Source organism: Trichomonas vaginalis, chromosome V (genome assembly GCF_026262505.1).
Source record: "Trichomonas vaginalis G3 chromosome V, whole genome shotgun sequence".
In the NCBI taxonomy this organism is placed as follows: domain Eukaryota; phylum Parabasalia; order Trichomonadida; family Trichomonadidae; genus Trichomonas; species Trichomonas vaginalis.
The window spans coordinates 11,284,871-11,308,027 of NC_067207.1; the positions used below are offsets into that span (position 1 = coordinate 11,284,871).

General features: G+C 30.2%; 6 protein-coding genes across 6 annotated transcripts, besides 8 other annotated features; 4 read left to right on the forward strand and 2 right to left on the reverse strand.

The window, feature by feature from the left end:
* Nucleotides 1-92: 92 nt before the first annotated feature.
* TVAGG3_0317080 (cilia- and flagella-associated protein 47 family) lies at nucleotides 93-8,711 on the forward strand (the record flags this gene model as incomplete). The annotated part of the gene is made up of 1 exon (XM_001315908.1): nucleotides 93-8,711. One exon carries the CDS (start codon nucleotides 93-95, stop codon nucleotides 8,709-8,711), a length of 8,619 nt encoding a protein of 2,872 aa, XP_001315943.1.
* Nucleotides 8,712-9,274: 563 nt separating this feature from the next.
* On the reverse strand, nucleotides 9,275-10,117 carry TVAGG3_0317090 (serine-type endopeptidase protein; the record flags this gene model as incomplete). The annotated part of the gene is made up of 1 exon (XM_001315907.1): nucleotides 9,275-10,117. The coding sequence occupies one exon, from the start codon at nucleotides 10,115-10,117 to the stop codon at nucleotides 9,275-9,277; it is 843 nt and encodes a 280-aa protein (XP_001315942.1).
* A 611-nt stretch (nucleotides 10,118-10,728) lies between these two features.
* TVAGG3_0317100 (uncharacterized protein) lies at nucleotides 10,729-11,624 on the forward strand (the record flags this gene model as incomplete). The annotated part of the gene is made up of 1 exon (XM_001315906.1): nucleotides 10,729-11,310. The coding sequence occupies one exon, from the start codon at nucleotides 10,729-10,731 to the stop codon at nucleotides 11,308-11,310; it is 582 nt and encodes a 193-aa protein (XP_001315941.1).
* A 103-nt stretch (nucleotides 11,625-11,727) lies between these two features.
* Nucleotides 11,728-12,246, forward strand: TVAGG3_0317110 (ATP binding; the record flags this gene model as incomplete). Its single annotated transcript, XM_001315905.1, has 1 exon — nucleotides 11,777-12,067. One exon carries the CDS (start codon nucleotides 11,777-11,779, stop codon nucleotides 12,065-12,067), a length of 291 nt encoding a protein of 96 aa, XP_001315940.1.
* A 252-nt stretch (nucleotides 12,247-12,498) lies between these two features.
* Nucleotides 12,499-12,542: a mobile genetic element.
* Nucleotides 12,499-12,542: a terminal%2Cinverted (terminal inverted repeat of Kolobok-N3_TV transposon ID:TVAGG3_0317120).
* Nucleotides 12,543-13,142: 600 nt separating this feature from the next.
* Nucleotides 13,143-13,360: a mobile genetic element.
* Nucleotides 13,361-15,272: 1,912 nt separating this feature from the next.
* Nucleotides 15,273-15,479: a mobile genetic element.
* Nucleotides 15,399-15,479: a terminal%2Cinverted (terminal inverted repeat of MuDR-N2_TV transposon ID:TVAGG3_0317140).
* A 557-nt stretch (nucleotides 15,480-16,036) lies between these two features.
* Nucleotides 16,037-16,177: a mobile genetic element.
* A 58-nt stretch (nucleotides 16,178-16,235) lies between these two features.
* TVAGG3_0317160 (uncharacterized protein) lies at nucleotides 16,236-16,993 on the reverse strand (the record flags this gene model as incomplete). Its single annotated transcript, XM_001315904.2, has 1 exon — nucleotides 16,262-16,993. The coding sequence occupies one exon, from the start codon at nucleotides 16,991-16,993 to the stop codon at nucleotides 16,262-16,264; it is 732 nt and encodes a 243-aa protein (XP_001315939.1).
* A 1,301-nt stretch (nucleotides 16,994-18,294) lies between these two features.
* Nucleotides 18,295-19,335: a mobile genetic element.
* A 1,334-nt stretch (nucleotides 19,336-20,669) lies between these two features.
* Nucleotides 20,670-20,717: a mobile genetic element.
* Nucleotides 20,718-22,023: 1,306 nt separating this feature from the next.
* Nucleotides 22,024-22,957, forward strand: TVAGG3_0317190 (uncharacterized protein; the record flags this gene model as incomplete). Its single annotated transcript, XM_001315903.1, has 1 exon — nucleotides 22,034-22,888. One exon carries the CDS (start codon nucleotides 22,034-22,036, stop codon nucleotides 22,886-22,888), a length of 855 nt encoding a protein of 284 aa, XP_001315938.1.
* Nucleotides 22,958-23,157: the final 200 nt, after the last annotated feature.

Here is a 23,157-nt window from a genome sequence, read left to right on the forward strand (position 1 = left end):
GGTTTTTCGAGGAATTTATGTTTGATTTGTCACTTTTTATATAAAAAATTGCGCACGTTTTCTAATTCCTTTACAATAATCGGTGTACTCTGATGCTTTCGAACGGCGATATTCGAATTGTCCCGGACGAAATCATTTTCAGGGACCTCACTGTTGGAGATAAGGATAAAATAGATGTATGGATTCACTACATCGGAAAGAAACCGATTAAAGTACGGTTTTCAGTGCCATATGATTCTCCATTTGAAATTATTTCACCGAAAATTGCAATGTTAGCATCAGGATTAGAAGCAAAAGTCTGTATCCAATATGTCGCCACAACTAACGAGATAAAAAAGAGCGAATTAATAATTTCTGCATCTACTTCATCGATATCTGTTCCAATTACAGCTTATCCGCCATCAGCACAAGTTCACTTAAACGTACAAAACATTGATTGCGGATTAATACCAGAAGGTAACAAAGTAACGAAAACTTTCTCAATTGCAAACTTTGGGAGTAAAGCAGGAGAATTTGCATTACGATGCAGTAGTCCAATAGTTACATTCAATATTGCATCAGGAATACTGCCAGTTGGAGAAGCTGTCGAAGTTGAGTTTTCATTTGTCATAAAAAAAGCAGGAAAATTCAAATTTACTATCAATGTCGATTTAAAGAACTCTAATAACAAACTTCCACCACTAAATGTCTCCGGAGAAATCTTACAACAAGTAGCAAGTATCCAATATAACGGAAAAGATACAAAAGAAATCGATTTTGGTCAAATATACTTTACACAACGCAAAGTTATTACTGTTACTATACAAAACAAATCAAAAGACAAAAGAATTTATTCAATATCTCAACCAATCGAAAGCAAAGCAAATTCTCGATTAAGTACTACTAAAACATCAATTGGTACAAGCTCAGAATGTGTTTTTACTATAACTCCTAATGAAGGACAGTTAAATCCAAATGGTTCTGCAATTATAACTTTGATTTTTGAACCCCCAAGTCAAAATGTCGAAAGAGAGATGATATACAACTTTGTGTCTAATATCAAACTCTCGGGTGTTGACCAACAAATTCCTTTAAACATGACAGGTTCCGCTGTACCTCTTTCTGTTTCAATTCCTGATGTTGATTTCATTTTTGGAAATCAAAAAATTGAAACGAAAAAAGAAAAAAATTTGACAATTGAAAACGAGTCTGAATTCCAAAATGTGACCTACTCGATAAAACCTATGGCTGCATTTAGATTTACACCTGAATCTGGTTTAATAAAACCGAAAACTGTCAAAAGTATTGTTGTCACTTTTTATCCAAAATCAATAGGAGTTTATGATGCACAGACGAATGTTAATTTATGTAATGGTCTTAAAAGGATAAATTTGAACTTAATAGGTACAGGAACTGCAGAAGAAATCACAGAAAAATTTGTCAGAACACCAATTTACGAAATGTCAGAATCTGCAAGATATGCAGCGAATCATCCGGGAAAATATGGTTTGTCTAAAGAAGAAATAATCATTAAGCAGAAACAGAACGAAGACAATAGAAGAATATTGATAGAAAGTGCTCAAAAACACGAAAAACTTCGAATGAAGAAAACTCTGAAAGAAAGATTTGAAAAAATAGGAAAAGAAAAAGGAAAAACTGATGAAGAACTTAGAACTTACGTAACTCAAAAGGTCAGAGAAGCAATGACTAATACAAAAGAAATAGAAGAAGTCAATCTGAACTTAAAACATGCAGAAGGATTAGTAGAACCAGAACCAAACTATCCATTAGAAACAAAAATTCACAAATCCAAAAAAACAAAAACATTACAACCGCTTCCTCCAACTGTTTTCATCGAGAAGAAGTTCAAAAGTAACCCGGTAACTCCACCAGAAATCACTGAATGCCAGAGAGTATTAAGTCCTGTTCAACAAATGTCTCTTGTTATGTCTTCGAAACCAATTGATTTCGGAAGAGTTTCGATTTTGTCGAAACAAAGGAGATCTTTTAATATAACGAATACTTTGAACCAATTCATTTTAGTAACAATGGAATATGAGAGCCAAGAATTAAGTTTAAGTACCCCTTTATCTCAGGTTGTTCCCCCTAAACAAACTGCAGGTTTTGATATAATTTTCATGTCAGAAAATGTTGGTGAATTTAGACAAACAATACATTATACTGTTAATAAATCACATGGTTTCCAATTTGATGTTGTTGCTGATGCAATTCCTATTGAAGTTAATTTGTCAGAAGATTTACTTGACTTCACTTTCCCTAATGAAAACTATACAGACTTGACTGTTTGCAAGACAATAAATATAATGAATGATTCAACAGCTATTGTTGATTATAAATGGCTATCGTTTGACGATACCACTTTTTCTGTTGATTCAGAACGAGGAAAAATTAATCCTAATTCTAATGCAAAAACAATGATTATTTATAGACCAGGATCTAAACCATATTCTGAGCAAACTGTCAAGTTATCGTTTACAGGTGGTGGAGGAAAATCTCTTCAATTAAGAGGAAATTGTGGAGATGTAAAAGTGACAGTAGAAAAAAAGAAATTTGACATTGGAATTTTGCCGCTTGGAATGACAAAAGAATTTACTGTTTCTCTTAAAAATCAAGGTAAAAACACAGCAATCTTCAATGTATTCTCTAATGATGGTTGTGATGATATTGATTTGAAGGAAAACAAAGGTTTTATTAAACCTGACAATATTTTCGATCTTCACTTCACTTTCAATCCACAAAAAGCTCAAGTTTATGAAATAACCTATACTGTAGAAATAGCTGGCCAGAATCCTGTTGTATTTTCTGTTGTTGGAGAGTCTTTAATGCCTTTGATCCAAATTAAAACTGATAGTTTGGATTTCGGAAATGTTTTTGTTGGATCAAATGAAAGCAGAAAGATTTCAATAGAAAATGTTGGATTAATTCCAGCAAAGTTCTCAATTGACTTAACTAAATATAGTTATTTCAGTTTAGAATATTCCACAGATTTAATGGTTTCAACTTCTGATAAATCAAACCAAATTTTTGTTACATGTCCAAACGATGTTCTCGCTCCAAATAATTTGTCCAAACAAAGTAGCTCTATTTCATTAACAAGGACAAATTCTACTTTAACAAGTCAAAGTAATTTAACAAGAACCAATTCTACTTTAACAAATCAGAGTAATTTGGCAAGAACGAATTCAAGTTTATCAAAACAATCTGTTTTAAATGGTTGCGAATATACTTTTATAATACATCCAAAGACTACAATTGATGTAAATTTAGTTTTCAAACCTTTGGATGTTGGAGATTTCAGTTTTGATATTTATTTCACTTTGATTGGATTACAAGGAACATCAACACTTGCGAAGAAGAAAGTTACAGCTGTTGCTATGCATTCACCTCTTTCTATATCAGAAAACTTTGTTGATTTCGGTGTTGTCACACTTAAAAATGAGAAGAATCCAAATACAAGACCTTGTTTCAAGCATTTATTACTTAAAAATGAAAGCCAAACAGGAATTAAATATAGATTTGATAAACCTTCATCAGAAGATTTCGGAGTTGATCAAGAAACAGGTTTTTTATCTTATTGCGGAACAGAAGACAGATTTGTATCATTTAGTCCAACAAAACCTGGTCCATTCGTTGGTTATATAACAGTTTACGCGGAAAGTGAAAAAGGTGAGGTGAAAGTAACAACAATAATGTTGACAGGAGTTGGAACTGATAGATTATTCAAGACATCTCAAGAAAATGTTGTACTTCCAATAGTTCCTTTGAATGTCAGAAGTGAAGTGACCATTGAAGTCATTAATTCTGCCGCAATTGAAGGAAAAATTGATATCAAGAAGAGTGTAAGTGACAAAACTTTTCCTTTGGAAATTTTGTTTACAAATGGAAATTATTTCAGTCATTCAACCACTTCACTTCCTCTGAAGATATCTTTTCTTTCAGGAAAACCAATAAGTTTTGTCACACAAGTTTTGTTGGTTGCTGAAAATGGTTGCACTTATTCATTTACTGTTTATTGCGGTACTGATAATTCTGTTCTAACTCTATATCCTTTCTTGTTAAATAACAAACATAAATTTGTGTCACAACCATCAAAACCTATCGTTTGTCAACCACTTACAAAAATGTTCAAACCTGATTATTTATCGTCATTGATCGTTGATGATACAAAAGGTGACATACAACCAATATTAACTCCAACTTTGAAACAAACTGTAAAAGATTTCCTGAATTGTCTAGTTTTGACAAATAAAATTGACAATTTTCCAGGAGATCTTGTGTCAAATTGCGGTTTGACAGTTCAAGAAATCATTGAGAATATATGTGGGGTGCAAAACAAACCACAAGGAATGCTGCAAATGTTCAAAACATCTAAAACAAATGATATTTTGCAGAACAAATACGAACGTCTTAAATCAATGATAAATTTCTTGAAAAGTGTTGGTTGTCATCTCCAAAATGTTTTGCCGGAATTTTTGTTGCCAAAAGATTTGTTTTTGCAGTACATGAGAACAAAAGTTACTGAAAAGATTTTGGGATTGAATTATTATGGAAGTCCTTCAATCAAATCTTATAATCCACAATTAATGAATGACTTCACTTCAACCCCGATTTTTTCTGACAATTTGATACAAAAATTGTCATTTTATGATCAAAACTATGATAAAATTTCAGGTGATAGTTGGTTAACTGTCATTTTGCAGATATTCAAAGTGTTTTTGTTCCCAACACTCAACTGCGAAGACGTCAATCAAGTTCCAGGAATTTCACAAAAACTTTTGGAATTAAAGGAAATTTTACCTAACGAAGTAATGACTGAAATCCACCGAAAAACTAAAGAAGTTTTGACATCAAATTGCTACACGAACATCGAATCAATAATGCTCGAATGGTTGACAATAAACTACGATTACTTCAGGAAGAACAGTGAAGTAAATATAATTACTTCATTCGAACAATTATCTGATTGTCGAGTAATAGCAAGTTTATTCAAAAATCATGTCCAAAGAATGGATTTACAATTGAATTTGAATCCTAAAACAGAAAATGATCATAGACAAAACCTTGAATTGATATTGAACAAAGCAAAAGAAATCAATTTGAAGTTTAATTTGTCAGAAGAAATGATCGAAAATGAAGACTTAATTTCTTTGTCACTTTTCTGTTTTTCACTTTTCCAATATTTGCCTCATTATGCAAATACAACAGATTTAGTTTTCTCATGTAATTTATCAAAGAATTGCCAACAAATGATTGAAATTTCCAATCCTTCATCTCAAAAACTTAGATATGATGCAACAATTACTGGTTCTGATAATTTCACATTGCCAAAGACATTTGTTTTAGTTCCTGCTCATCAATTACAGACTTTCTTTGTTGAATACTACGCAAGAACTCATTTACTTGAAACTGCAACTTTAACTTTGACTCCTCGTCACTTTTTGAATTCACAAAAATCGGAAGAAATTGATGTTTTGGTCAAAAACGAATCTAGAACAGATAGTAGAATTAAACTGAAACAAAGCAGAACATCGTTGGCATCAAGTACAAACAAACCAAAACCGCCAACCGCTAAAAATTCAATGCCGATGTTAGCAACACCAATTGTCATCGAAATGAGGTCGAATGTCGATGCAAAAGTTCCTTCTCAGATTGTAAATGTTTCTGGTAAATGTTATGAAGTTACAAAGTTCAATATTACTGTTAAGAATGAACTTATTAAACCAGGAACATTCGAAATCTTTACAAGAACAATTTTCGGACAAGAAAACTTTTCCCAAAAAGTTATAGAATTCATTGAAAATCCTGATTATGATTTCTCCAACAAATTGAGCAAAAATGAGTTTGACGTTTTCATAAATGATCATTCAACATTCATTCTAAAAGAAACAGAAGTTTATTTCGAAACAGATAAAAGCGAAGTCACTATTACAGGAGATTTTATTCCAATAAATGTTGGAGAATATTATTGTTTAATTTTTTTCAAATCCAAAGACGAGAAAGAATTTTTGTACCAAATAAACGCAATGTCAAGTTTGCCAACTGAAATAGAAATTCCTAAGATAAAGATAGAAGAAAGAACAGAGAAAACAATCCAACAAAACTTGCAATTAGTCAATTCAGATCTTTGCAAATCAATTGCTTATTCTATTGTCAAAAAAGCACAAAACGAAAGTTTCATTTCTGAGCAAAGATTCAAACAATTCGTGGAATTTAAATCTCGTGAAATTGCAACAATTGCTTTGAATTGTTTTACAAATGTCACTTTTACGATAGAAAACGGTTTACAGACCTTTTATAAGATTCCTTCTAGTTTAACAATTGACAAAGAAAAACATATGCTGCCTGTTACTTTTTGTCCTGTTTTACCAGGTGATTATCCATGTACAATTGTTATGAAATCAAACAATGACATAAGAGTTTATAAATCCAATGGAGTAAGTCTTGGCGAAACAAAGACATTTAGAATAAGTGTTGATTCTTATTTAGGAAACACAATTGTACAAAACATTCCTCTCCAAAATACTTCGAAATCTACATGGACATTTAAGATTTCTTCGACTGATGAAAAAGTTTTTACTTTCCCTCAGAGATTCTTCGTAAATGGACAAACAACTGGAGAATTACCTCTTACGATTTATTCCAACAAAAAAGGTGTTTTTGTTACAGATTTAACTGTTTTTAATATGACAAAAGAACAAACAACAATTTACAAAATCACAGCAAATATAGATGACCCGCCATCTATAGATACAATTGTTGTTAGTTGCAAAGCAAGAGAAAGGAAAATTGTCGAAGTTGAAACTCCTCTTTTCCAAGTTGATGGAAAACTTAATGTCGAATGTGATGTTGCTTATGTTACTTTTCCGGAATATCTCGAATACAAAGAAGGAAAATGTGTTCAGAAGAGTTTCCAATTGGAAATAATGTCCCCAATAACTGGTGTTGCTGCAGGAAAAATCATTTGCAGGGATGATAAAACAGGATTGTATTTTTGGTGGGCTGTTCGAATTGACTTCGAATATCCGAAACCATCTGATACAATAACTGTTCAAGGACTCGCAAAGCAATCAACAACATTCGAAATACCTGTTGTTAATCCTTCGAATGTTGATCTCACTTTCGATGTTTGTTTCGATGACAAAGATATTTATGGTGATAGAAAATTCTTTATCCAAGGAAATTCTGCCAGTGTTTACAAAGCTGTTTTCTGTCCTTTATCTTCAGGATTTAAAGAAACTTACATCAGATTCGTATCAGAAACAGCAGGAGAATATGTCTATTTGTTGAAACTCTATACAGAGCCAGCAGATGTCATGAGTTTGAAGACACTGTATTGTGTCGTTGGAGAAGAAGAAAGAACAGAAATCAAAATTTCAAATCCACTCCAAGTTTTATGTCATTTCTCTGTTTCAAACTCTTCTCCAATGTTTTTCGAACTTTTGGTCAAAGATAAATTCGAAATACAGCCAAATGACACTGTAACAATCCCTGTCGTATTCAGAGCTGCTTCTGTAGGCTTGAAAGAATGTGGTTTGTTCATGTTTAATTCTCCTGAATTAGGTGAAATGACTTATTCAATCATTGGTATTGGAAAACCACCACAACCGCTTAGTCCAATGATCTTTGAAGCTCCTCCTTTGCAGATGATGTGCACCAGCTTCAATTTCACATCTCCATTCCCATTCCCTGTCAAATTCTCGTTGAGTTTGTCGAATCAATTGAAGAATTTCGATTTCATAAACAAGAATTTGAATTTTGTAATGAGAAATCGTGGCCAAATCGAAACGATTTCTCTTCTTTTCCAGCCGCAGAAATCAGGAAAATATGAAGCAGAGTGTTTCATTAATGCTCAAGAGATTGAACCTCCTATTGTTTGGTCTGTTCCTTTGATAGGAATTTCGGAAGATGACAAGAAGAATTTTGTTCAAAGAGAATTTGTCGTCAACGGCCGTGCAAACGAAATTTCGAAAGAAAAATTTGTTCTTCCTATCGAAGGAGAAAGAGGCGGTGCAAAGATTTCTACTTGGATCAAAGCAGATGACGAGGAATATCAATGGATAACGAATTATGTTGATTACAAATCAACGAAAGAACAAGGAAAAGTCATCTTAGATTTGGAATTTAAACCGAAAAGACCTGTTGATATAAGATGCCAAATTCTTGTTCAAAACGACTTAAAACAACAATGGACATTCCCTCTTTTGTTGAGGAGCGATCCACCTGAGCCATGTGAAACATATATCATGGAATGTGCATTGAATTCTTGTGCATCATTGAGACCTTACGTTCGCGAAATATTCCCAAGAAGAGAACAATTTAGAGCTTACATTATGAAGGGCGGATCAAACGATTTTTCTGTGAATCCAAGCGATGGATTTATATCAGCAACAGAGCAATCCAGGTTCTCCCTAATGATGACAGAACTTCCTTTGACTGTCTATTTCAGGCCAAGACAATATGGAAAGAAAATGGAAGCAACATTGATTATCGATACAAAAGAAAGACAATTTGTTTTTAATTTGAAAGGACAAGTTCCCGAATACATTCCTCCTTTCTTTGTTACATCAGGAAGATTGGATTCTGGTCGACAGACTCCAAGGAGTGCAACTGCAAGGTTAACTCCACGTGGAGACAGCGCAAGAACTCCAAGAGGAGAAGTAAAACAAAGAAATTTCAGAGTTCCTCCAAATTCAGCCAGATCTCCTAAGTAATTTTATATATTTTTGTTTTTATTTATATATTTGTTATTGTTATTAATATATATATCTGTTAATATAAAAAAATATTTTGATTATTTAATTAACTTTATTTTAAATCAATACAAATAAATTCATGTAATACTGTTGTGTAATATGTTCGTGGCAAATGAACAAAATAGTTTTTCAAATAATTTAAAATAATAATAATTTGTTATTCTTCATTAGTTTAGTAATAATTCAAGAAAATGGGATATTATACAACTCTGTTTGAATGAAATATGTGTCGACTGATTAATGACTAACCTTGCGATTATTAGCGAATTATGATTTATCAAATGTCTGCATGTAGAAAGTTTTCGCCATTTTCATTTATTATGTTATATTATTTAAAATTTAATATTCTTGTTTGTCAAATTCGAATTAAAAAAAATATGAGATTCAAATTTTTACATGTTTATCGATTCAAGCAATAATTTTCATATATATATAAAGTTCATATATCCATTTACGAAATAATTACTAAGCGGATTCTCTTAGCTTGTTGAGAAAGCAAACAACAACAAAACCAATAGAATTCAAAAGAGATTTGATCCAGAAAAAGAAAAATACAAAGAAGCCCCAACTAAAATTTTTCTTGGCTTACGATTATTTTCAGGTACTGTCTCACGGATAGATTTTTGCACAACAATTACAGATCCATCTCCTGTATTATTTGTAAATCTTCCATCTAATGCTGTAGGAGTATTGATGATATAGATAGAATTCAACTTATAATCTGATGTACCTCCAAAACCACAAACTTCTGGATTAGTTTCATCGCTGGCTTTTCCTCCCTTACCACCATTCCACCCTCCTCCACCACCTGAACCCGCTGTTATCAACCCAAAATCCCCCTTTCCCCCTGCATGTTCACCCATAAGATATTTTTGTTTAGTGGTTACAATTTGACCATTTACGCCTACACGTAAAACATATCCTAATCCTCCACCATGTGCTCCATTGAACATTCCAGCGCCTCCTGAACCTCCCCCAGCAATCAAAATGTAATCATATCCAATCTTAATAGCTGTCATTCCTCCACCACTCCCAGAGGCATCATTTCCTATAAAATTATAATCATTCCCGCTGTTTCCACCATTTGGTTTTCCTCCCTCATTATATCTTTTACAATCACCATCCGATTTTGATCCTATTTCGAAATTGACGACTGTTTTTCGCGTGAATCTTAATAAAGCTGTTATTGAAGCACCATTCCCACCAACTGTTCTTTGTGTACCTTCTCTGCACCCGCATCCGCCTGCAGCTCCGTTTAACGTAAATTCATAGATTCCTACGTCATAAGTCCTTGTTGCATAGATCAAATCCGATATTTTTTCGTATCTTTTTTGTTCTGCAAAAGAAAAAAGCAATAAAAACATATGACTAAATAGTTTTTCAAATTTTATTTAGTGCCGCCGGAAAAACTATGATTTTGTGATTTAACTCTTTGCGTGTACATATAAGAATAAAATCCTTTAATGCATCTTATCAATATTTGAATTGTGTTTGAATTACGACTCTTTCAATTTCTGGAAGCATCAATTCAATACAAATTATAGTATCAATAATAAAAATATTATTTTGCTGAATAAGAAATTGTTTAAAAATTTCAAAGAGATTTGAAATTTCAATCAATATCAGAAATTTTCATATCAGTCAATTGTAACCTTCTTCCATATGATTTTTCCTCGCAAATCATCTGTATGGATTAGGTATGTAGATAGTTTGATTCCTATTTTAACGAAAAAAGCAATGATGAAAATAATGATTAAACTTGAATGCCAAAAGCCGATTCTATATCATTAATTCAATATAAAATCCTAATGTTGTTTAATGCTAAGTGGATGACGATTCCCATTTTAGCCAATCTCTTCATGCAAACAAAAAAAGTGGATATCGAGACATTATATTAAGAATTCTATATGGACAATGGAGGATTTGGTGAAACAAAATAGAATTGTAATATACTTTTTTTTTGAGAAAAAAAATTATGGAAAACGTGGAAACTTTATCATATGAAACAAGCAACTCATTTTGGACAAATAAGTTTCTGTCCATGATGTTTATTGTTTGCAAATTGTTCTCCATCATCCTGTTTCTTTTCCTTCTTTCAAGACGAAATAAAAGCACTCTTGGTTTTCTAGCTTACATTTCTGCATTAGCAATTGATTTCTTAAACACAAAAAATGTTGGTGGACCTCAATTAATCGGATTAGGATGGTATATCGAAACAGATTTTGAATCTGGATCACTTATTCAATCTCTATCAAAACCTCCACCATTCGTCCCAAATCCTACAGATTCCAATTTGTTTTGGCTTGTTTCCATTCTTTCTTTTGCAATTTGGATAGTTAATGCTCTTTTAGCTGTTGGACTCGGATCATTTTTCCATTTCTTCCTTGCAGTAATTGGTATAATAACTGATGCATTGAATTTATTCTTATTCATTCACGCACATAATTTATTACGAGTCGAGAATATGAAATTAGTCAGATCTGCGCTTGAATCTGAGTTAGAACCACTAAACTTAGCAGATCATAATAAAAATCCAAATCAAAAGCAAGAAAAATAATCAGAACACTAAATATTGAAATTCTGATCCAGCTACGCATATATGAACTACAGTTATTCGATTAAGACAAATACTACCTGGAGAATCAAGTTTTAATTCTTATATAGATTCGTTTTGTTCTTTTTATATGTTTGTTTTGTATAAAGGTCAATATTTTCGTATATTATTTATTAAGTAACTCTTTCATTGACATATTTTATGGTAGAAATTAAATATTAAAATAAAACAATGATTTATTAGTGAATTGATTAAGCATTCTAAATATTGGAATTCTTATTATAATTTAGCACTTATTGCAACTGGTTGATCATTAGATATAGCATCCTTTTCTCATAAATATGGAAATGAAAATGATTTCATATCATAATTAGATATACCCTTTAGGCCATATGCCATTTTTCGTAGTGATGGATAGAAATTTCGACAAGAAAGAGAATCTGTACAAGCAAGATTATCTCTTGATTCAATGATTGCGGCTGCTAAGAACAACTTGAACAAGGATGAGACAAAAGACAGACTTTCTAATGAACAAAGAAGGTCCTTGAAGAGAATCATCAAAGAAGGAGAAGACTGGCTACAAGCAAATCCTGATGAAGAAGCAGAAGTTTACAACGACAAGAATAAAGACTTGCAGCAGTCTCTCGCACCTCTTTTGACTGATCAGAAGTCTAAGATGAATATGGATAAGGAAGATGATGAAGACAATGATGACGATGACGATGATGACGTCGATGATGACGAATTCGGTGAAACATAAAGAATTTTTTTGAATTTTATGTTAACTTATTATTATCATTTTATAGTTTTCACAGATATTTGAACATAACAAAGGTTAATCACAATTGATACAGAATGACCTAAAAAACCAAAAATCTATAAATATGTTAGAAATCTCCAATATATCAAAAGTACATGACAATATTTAACTAAATAATCTTAATAAATTTATACATCATGTCCTGTACAAAACATCATCAATATCAACTATTCTCTAAATATCTATGTGAGCTCAATAAATGTACTAAGGTATCGCCGAATTTTTAACGAAAGAAAATGCAGGGGGTTACACCTCGGAGTGACACCACACTTCTTATTTGGCATAAGTGAGAATTATAAACGAATTATAGGTTTTTTAATATCGAGCTTTCATAGAGTAACATGAAGTTCTCGATATAAAGTATATGTTAAGGTTCCAGTCCCATCCTCACAATTATTAAAATTGAACATATCCACCAATAGGAGTTTTCTGGCAATTCTACGCAATGCACCATAATATAATATTATAACTTATATTGCACTAATATAATAACTTTAATTATAAGTCATGAAATAATATAATATTATATTTTATTTTTGATAATAAATATGACAATTCTAAAAAGTAACTGTTTATATCATGACCATGAAGAATTAATTTAGGGTTACATCTCATGCAATTAAGGGAGAACCTATGTTTGCAGTTCGTTTTTCAACGATTTCGATGTTAGGTTGCTCGATTTGACATTCTTTCTCACCAGAAACAGATGCCTGAGTGTCTAATAATGTGATTTGTGCAGAATTTTGTCTATTTGCGATAGATTCATAATCTTCTTTTTGACCATAAAAATAAGGAGGATATGGATCAATTTTACCAAAAAAGAATTCTTTCTCATCGAAAATTGATTTATAATAATTTGTATTCACGAATTCTGGATAAACTTTATCATGATATTTATCCCAAATTAACTTAATACATTTTTGAATGCAATTCATGAGCTCATAAATGTATTTGGTAAGGATAAGGATGCTTTCATCTAACTTTTCTTCAAAACAGAATTTGAAATGTCTTAAGTGGGTCATTATTGATTTTGTAATTTAATCGTCGTCGTTATCGATTTTGTAATTTAATCGTTATCGTCTTTTTCTAAACGTGCATTTTTTGCTTTCGGAGCTATTGAACATACATTGGCCCTTACCAGCAATTGAAAACTATTTTTCATTATCAACAATTACATTACTCCGAGTTATTCATCAATCAATGAAAATCGATATATAGTCCATACTTCAATTTACAATATTGGCAAGTCCGATTTCACTTGGCATATTTAACTCATATAGAAAAACCAGTTGGAATCGGCAAAATTATCTTTAATTCCATACATAAGAAAAAAAAATTATAAAGTTCTTCAATAATAGCAAACTAATAGTTTAAATAGATTTACAAGTATCGCCCATCTACTTTTGATATAATTCACATATTAAATGTAGAAAACTGGTTTAAAATAAATATTTCAAAAGTTCGAAAACGATTTATGAAAAAATAACGTGATGACATTTACTAAATTTGCTCTGTATTAAAGTATCGATGATAGAAAGAGCATATTTTGTAAATATTTCAAAAATATTTAAAAGTCGGAGAAATTGTATTGTAATGTACTATAATTATGTTACAAATCCGATTCAATACTAATCCTTCGCTATTAAAGTTGTTTTGAGAAGGATATTCTCTAAATTCTTGATAAATCTTTAAAATCTAGAGTAATCGTTTTGTAAACTTAACAAAACTAAAATGTATACCAATAGATTGGCATTTTCTACGTTTTCAAAGTGAGAGAGTGTAAATTCTTTTTTTTTATCCTATTAAGGTTTTTAAAAAATTTATTTAACAATAGGATGTTTAACACTAATTTTTTAAGGACTTCGACTTTAGCATCACATAAATATGTTATTTTCTATATTAAAACGTAATTTTGGTGGTCTTAGAATAGAAAAATATGCAATATTCGTGGAGATAATGAGGGTTCTTAAACATGTTCTTAAAAATAAATAAAATAATACAAATCTTTATTCAATCTTTTGATATTGTTGGTCCTCTCTTTGTGAAAATACTTAACTTCAAAGAGTATTATGTTTTACCTAGTGAGGACCTTAAGTTTGCAAAAACATAATAAAAGTAAAATAAAAAAGATCTGATTTATCACAAAACTTTGAGTATTATAGGATTTAATATATTTTCTTAGTAGATTATATGATTTAGTTTCTTAAAATCTAAAGTATTTCTTGAGGAAAATATAAATTGAAATTCAAAAAGTAAAAAAATGTAAACAAATCAAATTTTAAATGGACCAAATGTTGATTTTTCATTCGTTTTCTCATTATCGAAAAAAATTTGGAAAGCTAAGAAGTCAATAACAAGTTATATAATACAACAAAACCCACATCGGATATGTTTTCATCAAATAGTCTCCTAGATTTGTTATGAAATTAAAATATCATGATATTTTAAGGGCTTTTGATTTCAATATTAGAATTATTCAGTTATATCGTGCTAATATCAATTGCTTTATACAATTAATCGTTTACAAGCTGCAAAAATCGAACAATAATTTGACTTTGTAAAAAAAGTGCGTCATTTTTATTCGTTATACTTACAAAATGTAAACATTACGAGAAACATTTACATTTGTAAATGTAACAAGTAAAGTTGTATCGCATAATTTGACTTTGTAAAAAAAGTGCGTCATTTTTATTCGTTATACTTACAAAATGTAAACATTACGAGAAACATTTACATTTGTAAATGTAACAAGTAAAGTTGTATCGCATAATTTGACTTTGTAAAAAAAGTGCGTCATTTTTATTCGTTATACTTACAAAATGTAAACATTACGAGAAACATTTACATTTGTAAATGTAACAAGTAAATACATCAGATTTAAATTGTAAATGTAGTTTATCTCTCTCATCTCCTTTTTAAAAGGTATTACATACATACGAACGCATGGGTCACTCAATAATTAGCGTGATAATAATTGAGGATAGACTGTAATCGTAATTTTATTTTTGGACTTATATTTCGACATTTTGAAGTCGCTTGAAAGTCTTGCAAATGATTAAATTTGGAAAATTTGACCTAAGTCTGCATTATTTTGATGACTTAAACAATTCTATAAATCTGTTTTCCTAAAAATTTAAAAAGATATAATTTCAATTTCCCTAAATTTATGTAATTCATATATCACCAAAATATTTGGACTGCATTTCGTTTGTCTGCACCTAATTAAAGTCTAAATACCAATTAATTTTGGAGTTGCATTGCTTTTAATGTAAAAATGCACGTTTAGAAAAAGACGATAACGATTAAATTACAAAATCGATAACGACGACGATTAAATTACAAAATCGATAACCTCTCGTCTTAAGTAATAAATTTTTCGAACATGTGTTTTGTAATTTGCAAGAAATGGCTGTATGTACTTATTTACTTCGTTGGTAAGATTAATAAGTGTTTCAAGTACTGATGAAATTTCTTCTTCTGAAAATTTTCTCAAATCTAAATATAATATCATTCCTTCGAAGAAAAATCTTGAGACCGAGTAGTATTTGAAAAGCTCTCTATTCGAAATAGTAAAATCAATTGAATTTAACCATTCTTGGGCTTCATAGACATGACGTTGATAATACTTTGATACATGCAATGGATATGAGCACCTGTTGGCAACGCTACGATATAAAGATGCGTTTTCTTGCGTATAAGCATGTTTATGATAATCATTAAGAATCATTCAAAAAATTTTGGCACTTTTAGATCAAAAAAAAGTATCGGTTTCATAGAATAATAAAAGCGTGCACGTTACAAAATAAAATTCAATTATAATGAAAATTATTCACTTTATTTAATCTCTAAATTTGATAAGATGTAAACATCTCAAATTACAAAATTTCGAAATTTTGATTCCGGTATTAAGGGTGCCCAGGCGACGATAGGTAAACTACTCAAAATTAACCTTAATCATATTGCAATGTGTGGAATGGAAAGTTTAGAAGCATCCAATATATTAACCTTAAAAGTACTTTTCTGAGGGTGACTTATCGTCTCCCGCGCACCCTTAATTGCATTGAAATCTATAGAATTTGCAGAAATAGGAAAAGGCGACGTTTTTGAACAGGTAGTCCCACGTAAACAAATTTCCTAAATTGAATTCTCGATTTCCTTGACAGTAGGTTCTTCACAATTTCTATTAAGAGTCTGAAGATCGGAAGATCTTTCAACAATTGTAGATGTCTTCGAGTTTATTTGTTTTATGAGTCTTTCAAAATCTTCCTTTTTACCAAAATAATAAGGAGTGTTGAAATCCATTTCGCCAAAAAGATAATCCTGATCGAATACATCTCTATAATAACCGGAATCAAAGAAATCTGGATATACTTTATCTTTATAATTTTCCCAGATTTTCTTGATTCCTGATTGTACGCAACGAATGACATTGCTAAATGTTGCAGTAAGCAGGATTATACAGTTATTTAATGTATCTCTATAAAAGTAGGAGAAAGGACGACAATGTTTGATAGATACTGCTGGTAGTTCATAATCTCTGAGGAATTGATCAACTACTCTGTATACTTGATTGGATACATCAGAAAATGTATCAATACATTTTTGCTTTTCTTCATCTGAAAATTTTGCTAAATCCAAATAAAGGATCATGCCTTCATACAAATATTGAGCACGATGATAGTAATCAAAAATCTTTCTATTCGATATACTGAAATTTATTTTCTCTAAATAATCTTGCGAATAATACATTTGTTGAGGAAATTCTGCAGAATTATAAAGTTGATATAAGCATTTGCTTGCTATGTTGCGATAAAGTTCATAGTTGTCTTTTCCTTTAGCAGCCAAATGGAATTTATCAATTAGCATTAAAAAAATAATTTTAAAATTTTACAAATTGAATTAGTGAAACGGTTTTTAAAATTAGTTAATAATATGAATTTCATGAGTTGTATTGTAAGCAGAGCAATATTTGTAAAGTTCATAATTTGACATACAAATTCCAATAGTCTAGTATTTTTGAACGATATATGGAAATGAGTGTCGTGTGTTAGATTTGGGTATTATCTTTAACCGCAAAATCCCCAAAAAATTGATAATGATATTTAGGAGCTCTAAAGATAAGGCCCAATTATGTATTTTATTTGATATTTGGATTTTTAAGAAGATTGTAGAGATGTCAGTCTCAATTTAAAAAAATTTACAAAAAATAATCGTAAAATAATCGTGTTTGTTCAAATTCATTTCATTTCGGGAAATTGAAGTTAAAAACCAAAGAGATAGTCTATGCTTATGTTAAATGAAATCATTAAAAAGTGTTTTGATGACTTTTTCTAACCGCAAATTGTCACTTTTTCATTTTTTTAAAATTATTAAATATCCTATATACATATAAGATATTAATTAATATTGAAATTCTCAAATTGAAAAGAAAATGATCGTAAGAGGTAGGGCAACGATAGAAAATTTTTGGAAAAAAAGTTCGGAGATCTTAAACGTATCATATTCCCTGCATGGTTTGGTATCTTCCGCCATGCGTTGTGCCAAACATATTGACACTTTCCAATAATTAATTTATGGTATGAGTCACAGAGTTAGATTATAAAAAGAAAGTAAATAATTGCAATTAGAAATCATATATGTCGGAAATCAAATGTTGATGAGCAGAAACCTTTTACTCATCATAAAAGAGATAAATCACTAAAGATTTGTATACATTAAAATTTGATATTTGGTGCTCGAAAACTGTCTGATGGGACTCCTCCAAAATGAACCAATCTATCGCTGAGGACCAAATTAGATGATGTGGATGGTGTATTCTCTAATTCTAACTTAGGAAGAATGGGAACAAAACGAATGACGACAACAACATGTCAAACATAGATTAAATATCTATGAATCAATAAAGTATACGTGCATTGAAGGTGATAACGATCACTTGAGGCTTATAACTCTTTGACTAAATTATGCAATAATTAAATATAATCATTTTTATATTTTTATACTGATAGTAATTAATATACTATCCTGCTTAATAAATGGTATGATCAAATTTGTTTGAAAATTTAATTATGTATATGAAACTATGTCTTCTATATAAAAATCAAAATTTTCGGACGAACCTAGATTGAACCTTTATGAAAATCTATCATTTTTGTTAATTGAGTTAAGGGTGCACCCGTATGTACGTTTATTTGAGAGGAGGAGGATTACCCTCTCAATTTTGAGGGATTCGTTAGTTTATTTTCTCGATGAATATGCAATAAAATTTGATTTTTACCTTATCAATATACTTCATATAATATACACATGTTCATGTAAAAACTTTTTTCCAAAATCCTCAGGAATTAAGGAATTTTTGAATTTTAAGAATTTTTTTCGAATTTTTTCGAAAAAAAAAATATTTTCAGAACAGCCTTAACGGCTAAGATTTAGGAACAATGTTAAGTATCAAAAAGAAAGGAGGTCTGATATAGACAACATATATCGTTGAAGGTTGAAAAAATCTCTAATATTTGAGCCCAAAATTTCAAATTTTAATTTTTTGAAAAAGAGGCCACCCGTATGTACGTTTATTTGAGAGGAGGAGGATTATATTTTTGAAAGGGTGAAACATTATGAATATGTTAATTATATATATAATATGTATTATTATAAAAAGAAAAAATAAAGCACGTTAAAATTTTTCTTTCTTGATTTTTTACAAAATCTACTTAGAATTATGCAAAATATGACTAAATAATTATAAATTTCAAGTTAAATTTTAATTTTGATAAATAATTTAAATTTCAAAATATCAAGTTCAGTTCGACTATGTATGTAGTAATTCCTCAATAAAGTGCCAAAACCCTATTAAAATATATGAACATTTTCAACATTTTAATGTTTTTATTTAAAAATTTGTTGGAATATGAGCTTCAAACAATTATTATGTAAATAAAAATAATTAAATATATGTATTTATTCGTATTACAACCGTAGTAAGTCGATTCTTCCTTTCTTCTACTGAGATTTGAATTTGATTTCGAATTGTAAAGAGATTCAAAGGGAAAATACTAGCGGATAAAAACTACCTCCATGAAAGGGTCACAATGGAGTTAAGTTGTATTTTTTGATATTTTTTGCTTTTCGAGCCTAAATAGGTAGCCAAGATAATGCCTAAAAATAAGGTTCTAAATTCTGAAGTTTACATGATCCTCTCGTGTGCACCCTTAATATGAATCTTTTACATATGTATATATAGCATTGATAGCTTATATAATCATGGTTTATTCCATATTAACATATTTTTTCAGTTAAATTTGTTAATAATATCATGTAACAAATTAATTCAAGATTAGAATGTCTACAAAATGCTAACAAATAAGAACAAAATACGATTTCTCGACTTAAATTTTAATATGGAGTAGTTTTTCGTTTAAATCTAATTAAAAATGAATAAAAACTTATCTTGTACTATTTTCATTCAAAGATTTTAATAATGTAAATCATGCATTTTCATAATTCAGTACAGTTCTTTTTAGAATTAAAGTTGATGAGGATGATATTTGTGATTTAAAATAATTTGTTAATGTTCACCTTTTATTCATCACCTTGTGGTATGCCCTAAAGCAATAGCATTATCAATTCTGCTGAATTGATCAACTCAAAATTCCAAAAAAAATTCAAAATTTCAAAAATGAAATTAAACAAGTTGAATTTTCACATGAAAAAATCAATTTCGAAACAAATTTGGAAAATCAAAGTATTTGATAATTAGTCAAATAATCAATTTACATCGTTTTTACTCATAAAAAACAACTAATTTTTGATTTTGATATCATATTTGATAAATACTCATTCCAGAGTTGACATAATGTATTAATTATTGTTAGAGATATTGCTTTCGCAGCAAAATTCTTATTTCATGAAAGAAAAAAAAAATGATTTTATTCCAACAAAAACAAGTAAACAGATGAATGGAAACGTACTATATTTTCATAAATGTAGTAATCAGCGTGTCGGCTTTTGTTTATCATGTTCGAGTCAAAATGTATTAACTTGTAATAAGAAATATTCGAAGATTATATGAAGTATTGAGCATTTTTTGTAGAAATATTTGTAATTCATTACTAACATATATAATAAAGTTGTTTTTTTTTCCTTATTGCAATAATTTTGTCTGATTTTAATAACTTTTCATGTATACGAGTTGTGTGAATATGCATCATAATATGCGTAAATATACTTATTTGCGACGAATAATGTGGTTGCATAATGGAGGTGCTAAATTTTGATTTTTAATATGGGGCTTTGGTATGTATAATCATGTTCTTATCTCAACGTAGGAGTATTGGTGCAATATGATTAAAATTTACGAGGTTGATCTTAAATTGAATAATTCTGGAGTATAAATCACAATGCAGCTAATTCTATGTTAAAGATAGATACAGATTGTAGTAATCAATTAGGGAGTACAAATTCATTCTTTCATTTCTGTCGTATTGAGCAGAAAGGAAGAGATCATAACCCTAGGAAAAAAAGCCCAAATTTGTCACTTTTCATAGTACGTTAAACTCAATTCGCTCGGCGAATGCCGAGCACACGTACTCATCATTCAACATAATATTCTCATTCTTTGGTTATTATAGTGCCAGACAACACAAGATTTCAAAGAATTACTTGAGTTTTCAATTAATCTTAATCCGATTTTAGATTTATCGAGAACTCCATCATCACAATCACATACTTCAGTGCGGTAACTACAATTATCCATATACAGAAGGAAGTTCTTTTCGAACAACTCATTTGGAGTCTGTTTTGGAAAGAACTTCTTTCTGTCCGACTTAATTTCATAGTTCCTGATCAACCAAAAGACAGAAACCACACACTATCTACTTAGGAAAGGAGTTCTTTCTAAATCTTCCTTAAATTGAGATTTTACGAGAGATAACCCTTCTATTGCACTTAAAAATGAACATTTTGATATCTTTAGTATCACACAAGGTCATATATAGTATTTCATCTACATGAATACATTCATCTTTCGAAGTCTCTCATTAAATGGGAGGCTTCGAAAGATGAATCGTTTTTTCATACAACTTTAAATCTCGAACACATTTAGAGAGTGAGTATATCATTTTATTCTTGTTTTGAGTTTATTCTGATTCAAAATTGCAGTGAAAACAGAAGTTCACACATCATATCTGAATGTGAGCTCATCTATACTTATACGATCTCAATACCTCCACTCTAAGCATAAGAGGTGAAGTTATATAAAAATTATCAGATGCGTTGAAGTCTCAAAAGTATTGCCTGAATGCTTGTTTCATATTTGTCCAAGTAGTTTCAATGAATAAATGTATTGTTTTTTATAATTTCGATTTATTTTTTAGAAAATATTCAATATAAACCTTTATTGTGTTATTTACATCTCATAAATTCTCTGTCTAAATCATATAAAAGCGCGTTTTACCCCTATGAATCAAGAAATTCATTCAATATTCATGGTATATTTATTAAATTTATACGATTTACTAATAATCAATATTATATCCTCATAAATAGCAATATATTTTGGTAATCTATGATAATCATATACAATATTTGAAATCAAATTTTCATTAGTTTAGGTTCCTTGTTAATAGTAAACCATTATATTTATTACTAATAATAAAATCTATGTGTCGTATTGAAATTCAATAAAATTACTTATTCGGTCCAAAAAAACAAATTAGATAAAATTTTTCTTTTTTTATGTAATTTTTGTTTTTCATTTTTCTCAAGATCCTAAGTTATGTTCTAACTTTTGACATCATATCCTATCATGCTAGGCTATATATTATAGCATATCCAAAAGGCAAGGAAATCTATCAGAGAAGCCTTTTTGACCTATCGTTGCCCTACCTCTTGATCGTAATATCGATTTCAATGTTTTTCTTGATTTCAATCAGACATAGTTTAAATGACTTTACAGTCAAACTCGGCCATAACATACAAAGTGTTAGATATTGTGCTGAAGAAGATATGAATTATACGCTTTTATCTCCATGGCATCATGATTTTGTGATTGCTTTAACAGAATACACAAATGAAACAAAGCTTTCATATGCTCAACCAATTGGCACAGAGCATCACCCATATGATTTCACATTACCAGCTTATAGATTCCCAACAGGAAACGCTGAAATCAATATCGAATTAAAGAAAGACCATTGCGTTGGATTTTCATATGCAAGTATACTTCGCTCATCATGCATGTCTAATCTCATAGTCTATGTCAATGAAACATTTAATCATCATTGGGATACATCCATAAGAAATGCAGATGAATGCATTTTCTTTGCCCCACCAGCAAAGCATAAGCTTTTCAAGTTAGACTGCAACATGGCCAACGATAAAGTTTTAATTTATCGTGATAATATGGTTCATAACCAGTTTGATGATAGTTTTGAAGGCAAGGCCATAGCTGATTACAAGATTGCATACAGCAGCCCTATAATTTTCAGACTTCAAACAATGCACGATTCAGAACCAGGATATGCAAACATTACAGGCTATTCTAAAGAGCCAATGAAGAACCAATTGAACTACTACGGTCCAGTTGTTACTGTTAAGCCAGAAGATATCAAAGTTCTTAGAATTATGGGTGTTCACTACTACGCTCTTCCAATTCTTGGCTGCGCACCATCCGCATTGCTCTTGACTGTTTGGATCTACGCATTCCTCTCAATCATGCGTAAGAAGCCACAAGATAAAACAGAAAATCAGACTCCAATACCGTAATTAGTTTTTTTGATATTAGATCTTTATTTTATAGCTGTAAAACCTCATAAATAGTTCTTTATTAGATTATATTTATTAATTTTAAATAAATTTCTTCAATATATGTTTTAAACATGGTACATCTCTTAGGGAGCTCTGATCGTGTTATTATTGTGTTCATCATTAGCTTTAGACCCCTTAAAAATAATATTGAAATCAAATTTCTTCTATTATAAGTAGCCTTTTAGTATATTAATGTGGCAACACCGCTACATTTTACTTGTTGGATC